Genomic DNA, 17,295 nt, shown 5'->3' on the forward strand with positions numbered 1-17,295 from the left:
AGAAGAATTAAGAAGGGCTCCAAGCCCAGCCCGGTGCGGCTCAGTGGTTGAGTTTCGACCCATAAACCTGGAGGTCACGGTGGGCTTCCTGGGCAGGGCACATGCCAAGGTTGCAGGCTCATCCCCAGTGGGGGGCGAGTGGGAGGCCGGGGATGGATGACTCTCTCTCATCATTGATGTTTCTCTCTCTCTCTCTCTCTTTTCCTTCTTCTCTCTGAAGTCAATAAAAACATATTTTTAAAAACAAGGGCTTCAAAAGGAAGTGACAATGGATAATCAGGGACAGTTAGGTCATCAGAGAGAGTGAAGAGACTCAGTTACTCTCACTACTAGGGTCTCAGTTTCCCTTCAGGCCCCAAAGTAGGTGACTGCAAAGCAGCAGGTGGGTGGCACAAGAGTGATCCGCCTTTAACACAAAGCGAGCGTGCAAAACCTTCACACTGGGACCCCCAGTTTTAGGTGAGGTCCCAACACCTACCGCTCAGGGAAGGCGAGGGAATCCGTGGCTGCAATCCGGTCATCTGAGTTGGGGTGATCATCACGGCGGTGCTGTGAGGCAGCTCAGCTTTGTGGGCCTTGCGGGGCTCATGGGGAACTTGGGTCCCCTGGGTCTTACAGGGCGGGTGGAGCTTGCGGGGCTCACGGGGAGCATGGGGCTTCTGGGGCTCCTGGAGCTCGCAGGACTGGTAGGACTGGTAGGGCTCGTAGGGCTCGTAGGGCTCGTAGGGCTCGTAGGGTTCACGGGGCTCCTGGGGCGCACGGGGCACGCAGGACTCGAAGGACTCATAGGGTTCGTAGGGTTCGTGCGGCTCCCAGGGAACAAGCAGGGAGCGGGGCTCAAAGGGCTCAAAGGGCTCGTAGGGCTCAAAGGGCTCGTAGGGCTCGTAGGGCTCGTAGGGCTTGTAGGGCTTGTAGGGCTTGTAGGGCCTGTAGGGCCTGTAGGGCTTGTAGGGCGTGGAGTGGTCGGAGAGCAGGTGCGGCTCATAGGGTTTCTGGGGCGCCTCTCGCCCGCCCTGCTCCTTGGCTTCCTCGGGCTCCGCGGGCGCATCGGGCACCTTGTGTGCCGGGCGCCTCGGGAGGGCGTCCGAGCCCGCTGATATTTCTGCTGTATCGTGGCCGTCGGACAGCTCGGATGAACCCGCAAACTCCTGGTTCTTCATGGGGCCCGGGGAGCTCCGGCCGCCCCAGCTGGGTCGCCGCTGGCTCCCGCACCACGGGGCGGGTGAGGGACCGCCCCGCCCCTCCAGCCCCGCAGCCGGCACAGAGGCGGCGCCTGGCCCTGTGCCCCGCCCCGGGGGTTCTCCGGTTGCCGAGGCGACGTGACGCGCTCCGGGCTCACAAGCGCGCCCCGGCCGCGGAGAGAAGCCCGAGGCGCGGCGCGCTCCGGCCCGGCTGCTGCTCCTTGTGCCAGCGCGAGGACTTTCGGTGGCTCTGGGCTGTCGAGGCCCCGGTGCAGAACGTTACCGAGCCCCTCGGCCGAGCCAGGTCTCCGGGAGGTTTCCTGGCCCAGGCTCTTCACAGGCTCCGAGGGGATGCTGAGACTGACAGTCCAGAGCGCCGGGACCTCTCTGGATTCTGCAGTCCCTTCCCAGCTGGTGTTCTGACTTGGCCGACCTCCAGTGAGGACACTCCAAAGGGCTTAGAATAAATCCCAAGCTTTGCAACATAAGGTGCCCTCTGCGAGACCTAGGCCTTGCCTCTCCCCTGCTGGGGGCTGCTCTGCCCTTACTGGCTGCATTCCAGCCCCCTTGTTCCTCTCTAACATGTCAAGAAGTTTCCCATTTCACTCCTTCCTGCACCTGGAGCCCACCTCTCCCCCGTTCACATCTGCCCAGGGCTGGTCCGGACAAGACGACCAGACCTCAGGGATTATATGGACGAATATGAGCCCCTGGCAGCGGAATCAGTGCCCCTCCGTGAGATCTGCGGGATGGCTGCGTTAGAAGGGGAGGGTCCATCTTATTCTGGGATCATGTGCTATGTACCAATGTTGTAGGCTTGGTGCTGACAGCAGTCCCTTGCCCAGGGAATCTGAGACTGAAGCCAAGTAGAGGTTAGCAGGGCCAAGAGATGGAGAGAAAGCTTTGCTTTGTTAGCTTTGAACCTCGGAAACCACCCATGCCCAAGTTTCCCAGTATAATGAGCCCCTCAAATCTTCCCTTTTCTTGACATACAAAAATCTAACTTGAATTTCCATTATTTTTAACTGAGAGAACATTCTGATACATCTTCTGGCACATAGTTGGTGCTCAATAAATGTTAACTAAATGAGTAAGTGAAAAGACAGATCTACTTTTAGTGTGCTAACTAAACCTATGGTTTCTGAGCTGGGAAGGCTGGCAACAGATGCCAGATTGTGGTAAGCTCTCCACGGTAATGAATGCCACCCCCATGAGATCTGTTGGGAAGACCGCCAGCCGGACAGCCTCTTTGACAGCACTCCCACCTGACTTTCCATTAGAAACCCCTGGGACATGTACCTCCCTCGACAGCCTGGGAGCATCTCAAGTCTTTGCTTTAATCATCCCAGCATCAGCAGTGACCACCACGCTGGCATTTGATGATAGCTCACTGAAGGGAAAACTCCAGCCATGACGTTTATTGCCAAAATGCAGAATCTAAAATCAAAATGTGAGAAAAGCAAGGCCAACCGAGGAAGAACAGAGAGATCATTTCGATCCGAGCGCTTTGGCATCATCTTTGAAAGAGGCACCTAGGAACTTATGTATTTCCCGACCACCCTAGAAAACATCATAAAAAGATACCTCATGGAACCAGAGTTCAGGGCTGGGAATAGTCGACGTTTGATTGAGTCATTTTCCAGAGTGAAGACGAGTAAGACACAAGATGGTTAAGAAATTTACCCAGCGCCCAGGTCCTGCCATCCGTGGGGCAGAGGCTGACCGTCCAGGGCCTCTGACCAGCCTGAGTCATTGTGTGACCCGGTCGCCACGGGCCAGGCTGAAGGTCTGACATCGGATACCCAAATGGCTGTTGTGACGTCATTCTGTTAACCATCAGCCTGTGGCTCTGACCGAGAGAAAGCTTGTCTCTCAGGGGGCAATCAGGAGTCATTTGGCACCTGCACGCCCAAGTTCAATTATGTTCCATTTAGACCCAAAGTGTGATAGAGAAGGCTGAGTGCTAACAATGGGAGGGGCTGTCTTCACCAAATTTGGCTTGTTATTTTGCTACAGATTCCAAATTTTAAAGGGAAGAATTTGCAGGACAAATCCTCTTTGCAAATCTTTTTTTATTTTTCAGCGAATAGTTTTTAGTCTTTTAAATAGACTTTTAAAGAGCAGTTTTAGGTTCACAATAAAATTAAGCAGAATCTACAGAGATTTGCCGTGCACCCCCGATCACGCATAGCCTCCCTCATTACCAACATCCTCCACCAGAGTGGTACATTTATTACAGTTGGTGAACCTGCAATGACACGTCATGATCACCCAAAGTTCGTAGTTAGCATTCGGGCTCACACTTGGTGTTGTGCATTCCATGGGTTTGGACAAATGTGTAATGACATGTACCCACCAGTATAGTGTAAAACAGAGTACTTCACTGTCCTAAAAGTCCTGCGTGTTCCACCTATGCATCCTTCCCTCACCCACCTAGCCCCTGGCAACCACTGGTCTTTTATTGTCTCCATACTTTTGCCTTTTCTAAAATGTCATGTAGTTGGAATCATGTCGTATGTAGCCTTTTTAGATAGGCTTCTTTCACTTAGTAATATGCATTCAAGTTTCCTCCATGTCTTTTCATGACTTGATAGCTCATTTCTTTTTTAGCATCGAATAATATTCCATTGTCTGGATTTATCCATTTATCTACTGAAGGACACCTTGGTTTCTTCCAGGTTTGGGTAGTTATGAATAAAGATGCTATAAACATCCTTGTGAAAATATGTATGTAAGTTTTCAGCTCCTGTGGGTAAATGCCAAGCAGCAAGATAGCTCCATTGCAGGGTAAGAGTATGTTTAATTATGTGAAAAACTGCCAAACTGTCTTTCAAAGTGACAGTACCATTTTGCATTCCCACATCGTCAGCATCTGGTGTTATCAGTGTTCTGGACTTTAGCCATTCTAATAGGTATGTGGTGGTATCTCGTTTTAATTTGCATTTCCCTGATGACATATGATGTGAAGCATCTTTTCATTTATTTGCCATCTGTGTATCTTCTTTGGTGAGATGTGTTAAGGTTTTTGATCCATTTTTAAACCGGGTTGTGTTCTTATTATTCAGAGTGCTTTGTGTATTTTGAGTAACAGTACTTTATGTTTCTTTTGCAAATATTTTTTTCCCAGTCTGTGGCCTGTTTTTTCATTCTCTTGACATTGTCTTTTGCAGAGCAGGAAGTTTTGCTTTTAACAAAGTCCAGCTTACTAATTCTTTCTTTCACGGATCATGCCTTTGGTTTTGTATCTGTGATCCATTTTGAGTTAATTTTTGTATTTTTGTGAAGGTAGTAGGGTCTGGGTCTAGATTCTTTTACATTGTTGCTACATGTGGATGTCCAGTTGTTCCAGCATCATTTGTTGAAAAGACTATCTTAGCTCCATTGTATTGCCTTTGCTCCTTTGTCAAAAATCAGTTCCCTATATTTATGGAGGTTTATTTCTGGGTGTTCTAATCTGTTCCACTGATCTATTTGTCTATTTTTTGCCAAAACTACATTGTCTTAATTACTGTAGCTTTAAGGGACATGTACCTCTTGAATCAGGTAGTGTCAGTCCTCCAACTCTGTTCTTCTCTTTCAATACTGCATTGCCTACTCTGGGTCTTTTGCCTCTCCATATAAACTTGAGAATTAATTTGTCAATATCCACAAAATAACTTGCCGAGATTTTGATTGGGATTGCATTGAATCTGCAGATCAAGCTGACAATACTGAGTCTTCCTATCTGTAAACATGGACTATCTCTCCATTTATATTTATTTTGTTGTTCTTTGATATCTTTCATCAGAGTTTTGTAGATTTTCTCACATAAAGCTCTATATTTTATTAGGCTTATTTACACCTAAGTATTTTATTTTGGAGGGATGCGTTCTTAGTGATCACTAATGTAAGTGGATTAATAGCTACTGTATCTGTTGCTGTCTTCTACTTCTTGCCGTTCTTGGTTTCTGTTTTTGTATTCCACTCTTTTCCACCTTTTGTGCTTTTAACTGAGCAGTTTACATGACTCCATTTTCTCTCATTTCTTAGCATATCGGTTATACTTGTACTTTTTTTTGTCCTCACCAGAGGATATGTTTTTATTGATTTTTAGAGAGGAAGAAGAGAGAGACATTAATATGAGAGAGGAACATCGATTGGTTGCCTCCCATGTGCGCCCTGACTGGGGATCAAACTCGAAATCTAGGTATGTGCCCTGACCAGGAATCGAACCAGCAACCTTTTGGTGCATGGGACAACACCCAGCCAACTGAGCCACACCAGCCAGGGCTGCTTGCTTTTTTCTCACTGTGCTATCCCAATATTTCTTTCCCTACAGTGTTAAACATATACTTAAAGGAGAGGCACCTGGATTTTTACTTGAAAAGAGAAAAATTTATTAACACATTGTGTACCGCATAGAAATCTCTAAGACATACGCCAGGGACTACACGTTTTTGGGCAAACTGCACGTTATTTAAATCATCATAACTACAGATCATAATGCACTTTAGGTGTTGTTTTTCAATAATTATAACATTTTTATTTACAAAAACAATTAAACAATTAAAGTTCCTAGTACTTTTTTAACGTATGGTACTGCGTTAAAACATTTTCCTCTATGAACCAAACAAAATTTACATAAGTATCTAGATTGGCTCCTTTTTCCATGGGCGGCACAAACTCTGCAGGCTCTCATAGGAATCGTCAAAACAGTCATCCGCATCTTCGATCTCACTAGGAATATCTGATAAATTATCCTTAAATACTTCCCGAAGTGTATCAGTTTCGTTGGTTTCCTTCCTTTTTCTGAGAGAAGGCATTTCTGAAAGTGCCAGGAACTTGAAGACGAAGACTATTTGAATGACCAAAATACAATGTAACTGCAATGCTTTATGGGTTCATGCAATTATATAGTTTTTCGTAGATTGACCTGCACGGTTTCCACCAATGAGATCGCTTCATTCGATGTGGACAAGACAGTGTGTTGACATCTAAGGTCCATAACAGATGGCACGTGAAAAATGAGAAAACTTGTGAGTGGCACGAAGTGTTAAAACGTGAATAAAAATTTCATGTTGTTGAAAAACTACAAATGGGATAAACGCTTGCTAATGTTCACTTTAATTTTGTAACTTAAAACTCCAAATTCTGTCCTAGCCAGTTGCTCAGTGGTTAGAGCATCAGCCTGTGGACTGAAGGGTCCCAGGTTCGAGTCCAGCAAACCTTGGTTGCAGGCCCGATCCCATGCAGGAGGCAACCAATCGATGTGTCTCTTTCACATTGATGTTCCTATCTCTCTCTCTCTCTCCCTCTTCTGCCCTCTCTGAAAAGCAATGGAAAAAATTTCCTCGTGTGAGGATTAAAACAAACAACAACAGAACTCCAAATTCCCCCAAATACAGTTACCAATACTTTTAAAGTGCAAAATCTAAATAAAGACATGCTCTTCATCAATTAACATTCTCTTTGTATATATGCCATGCATTGAGAAAATAGGAAATGGCTTATTTTTTATTTGAAAGTGGAAACTGTTGGCGTCAAGCCTGCCACTCAACACTCCCTGGTGACATTTAGATTGTGAGTGGCACAGTGGGCCTGGGCCTGGTCACTGCATATCTGCAGTCAGGTGTGCAATCAGGTCTTTGGCGTCTTGCATGGTGGAGGGTATCTCTGAGCCATTCTCAGTCACTTGGGTCCCAAACAAGAACATCGTCCTGTCATTTCCCACGTCAGATAAGGCCAAAGCTTCGTGGATGTCTGTAATGTGATAGGCTGCTTCAAGATCCTTCACCAAGAATGAAAAAAAGAATAGGAAAAAGTTGGTTATTTTGCATTTACTGCTCTCAATGACCCACACTTATTTTAATATAGAGGATATTGTGATCCCATTATTATGACCCTACTGGTTGTTTGAATATAAAGATTTTTCACCAGAATTAAACCAGTGTTTATGAGTGATCACAAAAAATACATATTTTTGGAATGAAGTTAAACCAATATAATACCTTAATCAATTTTCTAAACAGTACAGTCAGTTGCTTCTAACTTTTTCTATTTTCATTTCCCCAGAATTACATTTAATAGGATCAATTATTTTATTTTTTAATATGTTTTTATTGATTTCAGAGAGAAAGTAAGGGAGAGAGAAACCTCAATGATGTGAGTCATTGATTGGCTGCCCCTACTGGGGATCAGGCCTGCAACCTGGACATGTGCCCTGACCCGGAATCAAACCGTGACCTTCTGGTTCATGGGTCAACTCTCAACCGCTGAGAGCACCAGCCAGGCAATAGCATCAATTATTTTAAATTTATTTTTAATAGATACTCATTCATTCATTGGTTTTTGCCCATTATCATGTTTTGTTGATTACAGCATTTGCCATTGTGAGTTTTCTTTGGTGACCATTATTTCTACTGAACCAAAAAAATTTGGATCAAATTTTGCGGGGATGAAGGGAGACAGAGAAAAGAGCAGGGAGGGAGTGGACTTAGAAAACGAAGTGGTGGGAGAAGGAAGCTGAGAGGGGAGGCCAGGTGGAGAGAAAGATGGAGAGAGAGGGAAACCCACAGGGAGAGGCGGGGAGATGACAATGAGACAGAAACCTGCATGGCAAGGTCGAAACCTTCTTGAGGTCAAAATTTCTTTGCCTCTCACACAACAAGTACTTATGCAAATAACCTCTGATATTCCCTTTCCTAAATACGCACACAGATTTCAGCTACAGTTTTTAAGTCCTAAAGTTTAAGCATTTTCACTCCTAAACTGCATTTGTAATTGGCTTTTAGTAGTTTGATAGTGTTCTCCTTAAGCTTTAGGGGATCTTTTTAAAATCTCTGGAAATAATCCAATATTGTGTTATTTTTTTCTTGTGCCAATGTGAACCTATCAGATTCCATGACTGGGAGCCTATGAGGCTTTTCCTGATTTGTACTTGGCATGTGGCTGGAGTTGATTACCTCTCTGGATGTCGGTCGTCCCAATATACTGCCTGTCTGACTCCTGAATTCATTCAGTCCTAGAGCCTGCAGTGGCTTTTGTGACAGTGTTAATGGGTCCAGTAGCATGTGGACGATGACTCAGGTTACTAATTCACTGATGGCATTGGAGAGGAAATACGTAAGAGGAGGGTGTCGGCTGGGAAGAGGGACTCCTCGTAATGATAAAAGTCCATCAGGGATAATTCTGCTATGAGCATGGTGTGCAAATATGTTTGAGTCCCTGTTTTCAATTTTTTTCAACTGCTGGATCATATGAGAATTATATTTTTAATTTTTTTAAGCAACTACCATACTGTTTTCCATAGCGGCCAGACCATTTTACATTCCCACCAACAATACACAGGGTTCCATTTCCCCATGGATGTTTAATACTTTTAATACATGTGTATGAAATAAATTCAGGTCTGTCAAACTGATCTAAAACAATTTCTTTATACGTGGCAGACGCAAATACTTTGTTGAAAACAAAAGTAAATGTTTATTGAATTAAGTTTAACACATATTTGTTAGATTCCTACTATGCTAAGGCAGTATACAAGGTATTATAAGGGACGCAAAGGTGAACAGAAGTCTCTACTCTCAAGGTGTTTATAATCCAGTAGACTGAATAAGTATAAATTGAACTGATTGTACAGAATATTGTTTAATATCTACTTGTTAAAAGTAGACATTTCTATTTCTTGAGTTAATAATAAAACTATTGAGTATAAATTATATGTGCACAGATGTTTACCTGTTTGTTTGCAAACACAACCAGGGGGATGATTGGGTTTGTTTCAATTAATTGATGAAGGCATTTCTTGGCTTCAGGTAATCTGTTGTGATCTGCTGAATCCACCACAAAGATCAGCAGTATTCCCCTGGAAACGTACATTTCCCAATAGGAACGGAAAGGTTCACTGCCACCAACTGCAAAGAAGAGTAGGGAAAGAAGACATACAAAAAGTCATAGCTGCATCCGCCGAGGGGGGCAGGAAAGGCACGCTTGCATAACGTCCGAACCCTAGACAGGTGTCCTAATACCACTGTGTTAGAGTGACCCAGCTGAGAATGGCCAGAGAGGTGATACTGGGGGAGGAACTGGTGGACGTCTCACCCTCCACAAGTGACTTATCCAGCCTGGAACAGGAAGGGTCAGCATAAAATACTAGGTACTACAGTGAACGCCTCCTGCTCTGTTAGACATAGCGGCCGTGGTGGCCCCTGCGGGTCCATCAACGACAGCTCAAAAATGGGAATAATCTCCTAAAATAATTCAGGATGGCAGATTAAAGCACGTATTTCTCTAGAGTAATCTTTAAATGGACTGAATGCATTGGGTAGCCTCACTTGCACAATTTTTTTTATTCCTTTGTCAAAATCCCAGAACTAATTTCTCCTCTTAATTTTGAGAGTTAATATGTTCCAGTGGGCATTCACTAATACTTGCCTCAGGAAAAAAGTGCCTTTGTATTATTTCATTCTGTTAATTCTCAGTAGAAACTTTCTGGTTAATGACAATATTATATACACAATGAATTTAGTTTTTCTTTTTCTCTTAGGATGGGAGTTGGCAAACTATGTCCCACAGTCTTGGCCCACTGTCTATTTTTGTACAGAACCATGAAGAAAGAATGGATTTTACATTTTTAAATGTTTGAAAGAAAAAGAAAGAATATTTCATGGCATGTAGACATTATATCACATCTGGATTCATGTGCACAGATACAGCTTTTTCAGGACAGGCATGTGGATTTGTATCCATATCATCTGTGACTACTCTCCCACCAGAACCACGGAGTGGAGTCTTTGCAACAGACCATGTGGCCCACAAAGCCTAAACTATTTACTATCCGAGTCTTTTATGAAAAAAGTTTGCAGACCGCTCTTTTAGGAACTTAATAAAAGCATTTTCCATACTATGGGAAAGGGTCTTTATTTACTTATCCTTTGTTTTTCTTTGTATTGAGTCAGCTAGTCATTCTTTGAAATATTTTGAATTTTTAAAAGGCTGTATAATCTTCTAACTAGTTCATATGGTTTAAATATATTTAGTTTAAACAAGAATGAACATTTGGTTTCTCTCTTTTTTTCTTTTTTTTTTTTTGGTGACATTTTACCTATATAGGGATTATCTTTCAGTTATTAACTTCTAACTTAACTACAATGTAGTCAGAGAACATGCTTTGTGTGATGCCTTTTCGTTGAAAAAATGTGTTAAGACTTGCTGCATGGTCCAGTAAGTGGTCAGTTTTGGTAAATGTTCCATGAGTGTTTGAGAAGAATGCGTATTTTAGCTTTTGGATGTAGCTAAAATTGTCTAACTAGACAATTTTATATTGTCGAATAGATAGAAGTTGATTATGTTTAAATTTTGTGTGTATCTGCAGATTTTTCTCTCCTTAATCCTATTAAAAATTGGCAAATATGTTGAAATCCCTCACACCACTCGTAGATTTGTCCATTTCTCCCCCTAGTTGGATCCTTCCTTCCCTCCCTCCTCCCTTCCTTCTCTCCCTCCCTCCATTCCCTCCCTCCCTTCTTTCCTTCCTTCCTCCTTTTCCTTTTTTTTTATATTTTGAAACTAATTTTCTAGCTACCTATTTGGTCAAAATAATAATTTCTTCTATAGCTTCTGGGCAAATTGAAACTTCTATTCCTAATATAATGCTTTTTTCTTAAAGATTTGCTTAGCGGGTTACCAATTTCTCTGCTCACTATTTTCTCTTTGTAACTGGGCAAAAGCAAAATTCAAAAGGTGATTGCAGTAATCTAAGTAGGAGACAATAGAGTTTCCAACTCAAATAAGGGTAGCAGGAAAGGCTGTAACTGATGAATTCGAGATTTGTTGTAGAGGTAGAAAAAGTCATAGTGTTTTACTGGGGGTGGGGGTACAGAAGGAGGAAATAGGGGAGACTTCTGGTTTTCTGTCTTTAGCAACTTGATGGGTACTGACCAGTGGATTATAAGGAAAGGAACAGCTATGAAGATAACTCAGGCATTTTGTTTTGTCCACGTTAGGTTTTAGAGGCCAATTAGACAGCGAGGTGGAGATGTCAGGAGACCCTTGAATATGTTTGGGATGGACAGATAAATCTGGGAGCCATTAGCATATAGATGGTACTTAATGCCAAGAAGATGGATGAAATCATCAGGAAAAGAGTGTAAAGAGAAGATAAGAGGATCTGATGAAACTCTGGGAAGAGCAGTATTTAGGGCAGTGGTGACTGCAGAATTACCATAGGGTGGGGGCTTCTGGGCTGCCCTACAAGAGGTCTGGGGTTTGTCTGTAGTTGCATTCCCAGAGAAGGAAGCACACTACATTTACTTCGAGTGCATGTTTATTTGGGGTAGTGAGGGAGGAGGTAGGCTGTTACAGGACGGGTATAAAGCCTTCCTCTCAGCCCCCCTTTATCACCACCACTGGAAAAAGGGGAAAATCAAAAGCGCAGGAAGTGATTTCCCCCGCAGTGCACCTAGTATTAAGCTACACATGCTTTCTAAGTACCTAGGAAAAGCTGACCCAGTGGTACTTTTCACAAGGACCCAGTGTTGATAATATTATGTCCAGCTTAAGGTATAACAAAAGGATGCTGTCCTGTAACTAATGAGAAAGAGGGCTTACTCTCCAGGAACTCCATCTGGCTGTCTTCAGTGTTGACGCACACTGCATGGAAACCTTGGGTGGGTGCCTCGCTGTGCTGGACTCTGTTTAAAGCTAGAGAGTGGAGAAGACTGGTCTTTCCTGCTCCATCGAGGCCCAACACTAGGATATGATTATCTACCTCCTGTGAAACAAAGGATAAATCAATAAACCTATGCTATCAGGGCCTTGTTTTCCCGGTCCCTGGCAGTGTGCTTGCCTGTGGTAGGCCACAAAAATACTTGTGGGATTGTAAACCAGAATAAAACTTCATAAAGCATTTAATAGATCTAGGACAAACTATACCAATCAGTTTATATTTTAAAACCAGCCATTAGTTATGTGATGCTAATTGCATATTCCTTCTCCATCCTCCAACTCCTGGTCAATCAATCAAATAAATTCTATATATCAGGATTTGGGGGAGGTGCCAGAGATCACAGGGCCAATTTTCAAAATTCACTTTGCTTCTTGAGTTCAGGTCCACTGCAGACTGCACCAGAATTCAGTTTGCTGTTTGGAATCTTGGTTCCTCATGGTGCCTCCAGTATTGACTGTGCCGCCCAGCATGTAAGCATCCAAGGTCTCATTAATCTATCTTGTTTTCCCAATTGGATCATTAGATTAAAAGCTCTAGGCAAGGTTCCCCTCTTATACTTTTAAATATAAGTACCATGATTAAATGAAAAAGCTAAGATTATAGAAGTTGTTAAACCAGTTCCAATCACAAATGAGCATTTATTTTAAAACTTGTTAAAACCTTTTGAACTAGACAAAAGCTTTAGACAGCAACATTCCACCAACATACCAGCCTTAGAAACTTTTATGACAAATGATTGAGGGACAACAAGGTCAGGCTGGTATGAAGAAAGAAAAAGAAAGTTCAGAGTGCTCAGAACGGTGGCTTTTAGGATACAAACTTCAACGTAAATAGTAATAAACTAGCAACAATACAGCCAAACTGCTCACAGAAAGTTAATTCTATTTCCCAAACAGCCTACAAAGAGGTTTCTCATGCACAGAAAACACTAGTAAATGTCTTCAAACAATAATCTTTTACATTTCTGCTTGAACACTAAATGCTGAAATTAGATTTAGACTGGATTTCAGGTAAAAAAGTGATCCAAAACAGCACTACAATGTTTATCCCACAGTTTTTTGTTTTTAAATAAGATCTACGTGGACGTAGGATGCCTTAATTTCTGGTCTAATAGAGACTTGTGTAGAGAGCATGCTTTATGAAGGCTATCTACAGAATAACAGAATTAGAAAAAGTATGTTTGCTTTTAGAGTCAGTTCTCAATGGTTTTTAAAGCAAGTGGTATTTCCATAGATGTTTCCTATCTCCACCCCGACCTCCTTCCCCATTCCCTCTCATCTGCATCTAAATGTTATAATGTCGTTCTGGGAGTGGATGGAAACTTGATGTACAAAGGAGACTTGACTGGATGGTTTAAAACTGCATCCTTTAAAGCAGTGGCATCAAGAGATGGCTGCAGAGTGTGGCTTATGTCCCCCTCATTATCTCCACCAATGGCCATACTCAGGCTACCCCAATATTTCATCAATTCCACGAAATTGTTTTCCCCACATTTTAAAATCTCTGAACTGAGGATTTTACAATCATTGGTATGTCTTACTTTAGCTGTAAACATTTATTTTTTTCTTTCTTAGTGGTATGTAAAATAATGGTCTCTTAGAGCCTGTTAAATATTGTGAGGAAAAAAACAATTCCCTACTCCCTTTCCCACCACATTGTTCCCCCTAAGTTCCCCTTATCTAGCAATTCGGCAGGCACTGATGCTTTACATTCTGCTTACTTTTTAGTCTAAAATACATGCTCCCTCATGTTTATAATCTCTTAAGGAAATCTGGGATTACTGTAAAGCAAGAGTTCACACACAAAATGTGATTCCCAACACCACTGTTCCTGGTCAGCTGTTCCTTTAACTACAGGTGGACCTATGCAGTCTGTTTTACCAGAAATCAAATCTACGTGAATAATTCACATTTAGAACCAGAAAGCAGCTTTGAGCCCAGGAACTCAGGAGTACAGAGCTCACTAAGCTGATCCAAATGATGCCTGGTTTTTCTTTCTTCCCCCCACCCCACTCCCAATCTTAAAATTGTGGTAAAATACACATAAAATGGATCATCTTAACCAGTTCTAAGCAGACAGTTCAGTGGTATGAAATACATTCATCCACAATGTGCAGCCATCACCACCTCCGCCTCCAGAAGCTTTTCGTCCTGTAAGACACACTCCGCACTCGCTCAACACCAACTCCGCGCTCTGCCGTCGCTACGGTTTGACTGCGGGCTCACGTACGCGGGCTCCCGGGTATCGCCCAGCTCAGACCCCCCTTTAAACCTCTGGGACAGTCCCTTCTGGACGTGTGGAAGCAAGGGACGCGGTCACCGCAATGCCACAGAAAAAGCCCAGACAAGTTAAAAACACAGCCGGCCCAAATCCGGAGCCCTGCACCCTCCGCCGAAGAGCGTATTCAACAGAGGACCGCAGAGCCGCGCGGCGAGGGCCGGGTTTGTGTGCGGGGCGGCCTGGGGCCGGGGCGGGCGCGCGGGCGGGGCGGCGGAGAGGGGCCCTTCCCGGCTCTCCCCCCTCCTCCCCAGCCCCGGCCCGGCGACGGGGGGCGCAGGCCGGGGTTGGCGGCGAGGGCGCAGAGAGGGGCCGGCTCCCGGTCGTTGGAAGCTCGACACTTTCCCTTCCATCCCCAGGCGAAAAGCCCCGAACGAGACCCGGTTCCCTCCCGCGGGGCCCGGGGCGTAACGGGCGCCCGGCCTCAACGCCCAACAATGGCAGAGGGAGGGTCCGAGGCCCGGCGTCTCACCGGCGGCTCCAGCTGGGGCTTCGCCAAGACTCTGCTGCTCTCCTTCTTCTCGCTCTCGTCTTTCCCCTTGAGCTGTTCCTTCCCTTTCTCCGCCTCCCGCTCTCTCTTTTCCTCCCCTTTACTCTTACTTTTCTCCTTTTCTTTGTCCTTAATTTTCTCCTCCGCCTCTTTCCTCTTCTCTTTCTCCACCGCCCCCTTTTCCCGAATCCTCTCTCTCTCGGGCTCGCCCCCCCTCGCTTTCTTTTTCACTTTCCCCCTCTCCATCCTCACAGCCCCGCTCCTGCCCCCCGCGCGCCCGCCCGAGCCGGGGCCCTGGGTCCCCGCAGGCGTGGCCCAGCGCGGGCGCGCGCACAGCCGTAGGTCACGTGGCTTAGGCCACGCCCGCGGTCACCACGGCGGCGGCCAGGGGCGCGCAGGCGGCCACCCACCCAGCGCCGTGGCCCCGAGAGCGTGCCGCAGATCCGCCAGCCTGGCACCTGAGAGCGGAGGCGGACTGACCCCGCCGGCGGAGGAGCTAGAGGGCCGAGCCCAGACCCAGGCATCCTGAAGGCCCGGCGCGCAGCTCGCGGCGCGGGGAGAGCGTGCCCGGGGTCCACTTCCTTGGGGGCCGACTGTGGCGCGACCCCCGCGGGGCAGGCAGGGTGTCTCAGCCAGCCCTTCCACGCGGCCCAGGTGTAAGCTCACCTCTCCCAAGTCATCCCCAAGCCCACCCAGCTCACGGGCCTCCCGCCAGGAGAACCCTGAGGGGCAGGAGTGCTGAGCACCACCAGAGGATGCCCGTCCTCCCTCCAGTTAGTAATAGCATCCCAGGAAAGTGAATTGGGTCTCTTCCCGCCCTCCAGCCCGTGCCAACTTAACTAGCAGTGTCTAGAGACTGTTCAAGATGCTTAGGGAAAAACAACAGAGCAACGTGAATGGCTCCCTTATTTTAAGTTCTTGTATTTAGCTTTAAAAAATTCTAGATTAAATTAGTCTGCCAGGATCATATTAGTAATGCAGGGTATTAAAAACCACAACTAAAGAGAAATCATTTGTTGCCCCAATGATCTAATATGCAACAAATTAGGAAAGCCACAGGGCTTTTCAAATGTTGTGTAATGTTTCTTAAACTGAGAAGTATATGGATGGTTCATTTTGTTAAATTTGACCCTAGTGTATTTCACAAACTAACAAAATTATCTTACTGCAATAAACTGACTCTTCTTCATCAGATCTGTGTTTCAGGTAGGCTTGTAAGGAACAATGAATGAATGCCAGGATCCAGAAGGCTTGAGTGATTCAAGTGTTTAAGGTTAGCAGTACCCAAGTAATCTAGAAAATGCTGTGCTTAATAACTTAAAATGGTTGCTCTTCAATTTATTTATATACATGTATCAACACGAGTTTTCAGTGAAGTTAAAACTGGGGTCTCTCAACCCCAATAGATTAGTTTGGTGGCTTTGCTGGGAGGGGCCGGAGAGAATTTTAGATACTCAGTTTAAAAAATTCTCAGATGTACTAACCAGGAAGTCCTCCATAAAATGCCAACACCCAAAACACCTTAATCCATACTCACTGCCAGAATATTTTATTTTAAAATGTGCCATAGTGAATGGATGTATCCATATTGATGTTTTATAAATGTAGACACACATATATATACAAAGTGTATTATGTCATTGGTTAAAGACCTGTCCAAAAGAAAAAATAATTACTAGAAAGTTAATGTAGATGTTTACACTTCATTTGACAATAACCTCTTTGAACTGAGGTTTCAGTTGCTTAGTAATGACTGGTAATAGCAATGACCGGCTAGAGAACTGTAAATTTCAGTTTGTGTCTTGCATCAAAATTTTCAATGATAATTTTCACCAAAATTCTGTAGCTTAGTTAAACCTAAAAAATGATTATCCTTCACCACAGAAATTTAATGGAATCCTAAATAACAAATTTACTAACAATTATTCTTGTAATGGGGTATATACTTAGAAGGAATGAATATCTGTCACTCTTACCAAAAGACTATTCTCTGAGAGCTCAAAAAGTATTTTGCCATAATAAATCATTCATATATAAGCAGGTCTCTTATTCAGATGCCACTGCAAATTCTGATTATGTTAAACAGAAAGGCAGCACCGTGTCTTACTCTTGTAGAGGAGGAAAGCCTTTTAAAAAAACTCTTTGGAGATGTTTCAGTAGCTATGTTCAGAGTCAAACACAGCAGCACTTTACTAATAGGATGGAGTAATATGATCACAAAGAAGGAACTCTTAAGTCTAAATTCAATGTTATCTTGGGCAGCATAAAATGAATACTAACCAGGGTGTGAATCCCAGTGTGTCTGTCTCACAGCTGTTCAATGGGAAAGTGGCTTTTAAGCAAGCAAAGACCAGAGCAACACTGACACTGCAGACTGATTGTATAATACTCCACCACTCTGGGAAGGGTAATGAATAGTCATACCCCTAACTAGGAAGAGGAGCCATCTGAGTATTTATTAACGGGGCCACACAGTACTGTTAAGTTTTAATACTGCCTGCTACTGAACTCTGGTATTGATTTCCTCTCTACATAGGAAGTCAGTGTCCATGCTCTTGATAGGGGCCATTAAATCTGACTGAGACAGTCCAAACCCATTTGACCTCAGAACACTGGGTTTAAGGGTCAACTTCTTACAACAC

The 17,295-nt window shown here is 44.2% G+C and overlaps 2 protein-coding genes across 5 annotated transcripts in view; both read right to left on the minus strand.

Moving 5' to 3' along the window:
* The window catches only part of SPMAP2L (sperm microtubule associated protein 2 like), a 41,674-nt gene extending 40,514 nt beyond the window's left edge, over window positions 1–1,160 (minus strand). The window contains exons 1-3 of the mRNA XM_087827910.1: window positions 822–1,160; window positions 644–746; window positions 479–595 (exon numbers count right to left, since the gene is read on the minus strand). Of these exons, the coding sequence (XP_087684036.1) occupies window positions 479–595; window positions 644–746; window positions 822–1,160 (559 nt within the window). The remainder of the gene's footprint in view (window positions 1–478; window positions 596–643; window positions 747–821) is intronic.
* Window positions 1,161–5,533: 4,373 nt separating this feature from the next.
* ARL9 (ARF like GTPase 9) lies at window positions 5,534–14,899 on the minus strand. Of its 4 annotated transcripts, XM_087827238.1 has the most exons (4): window positions 14,636–14,899; window positions 11,769–11,931; window positions 8,898–9,073; window positions 5,534–6,948 (listed from the first exon to the last, which is right to left on the minus strand). In XM_087827238.1, the coding sequence occupies exons 1-4, from the start codon at window positions 14,897–14,899 to the stop codon at window positions 6,769–6,771; spliced, it is 783 nt and encodes a 260-aa protein (XP_087683364.1). In that variant the 3' UTR covers window positions 5,534–6,768. The 4 variants fall into 4 exon arrangements, with proteins under 4 accessions (XP_087683364.1, XP_087683368.1, XP_087683371.1 ...); XM_087827242.1 differs by lacking the exon at window positions 11,769–11,931 and having other exon boundaries at window positions 14,764–14,899; XM_087827245.1 differs by lacking the exon at window positions 11,769–11,931 and having other exon boundaries at window positions 14,636–14,716.
* Window positions 14,900–17,295: the final 2,396 nt, after the last annotated feature.

This window comes from Miniopterus natalensis, chromosome 1, assembly GCF_054644295.1.
Source record: "Miniopterus natalensis isolate mMinNat1 chromosome 1, mMinNat1.hap1, whole genome shotgun sequence".
Taxonomy (NCBI): Eukaryota; Metazoa; Chordata; class Mammalia; order Chiroptera; family Miniopteridae; genus Miniopterus; species Miniopterus natalensis.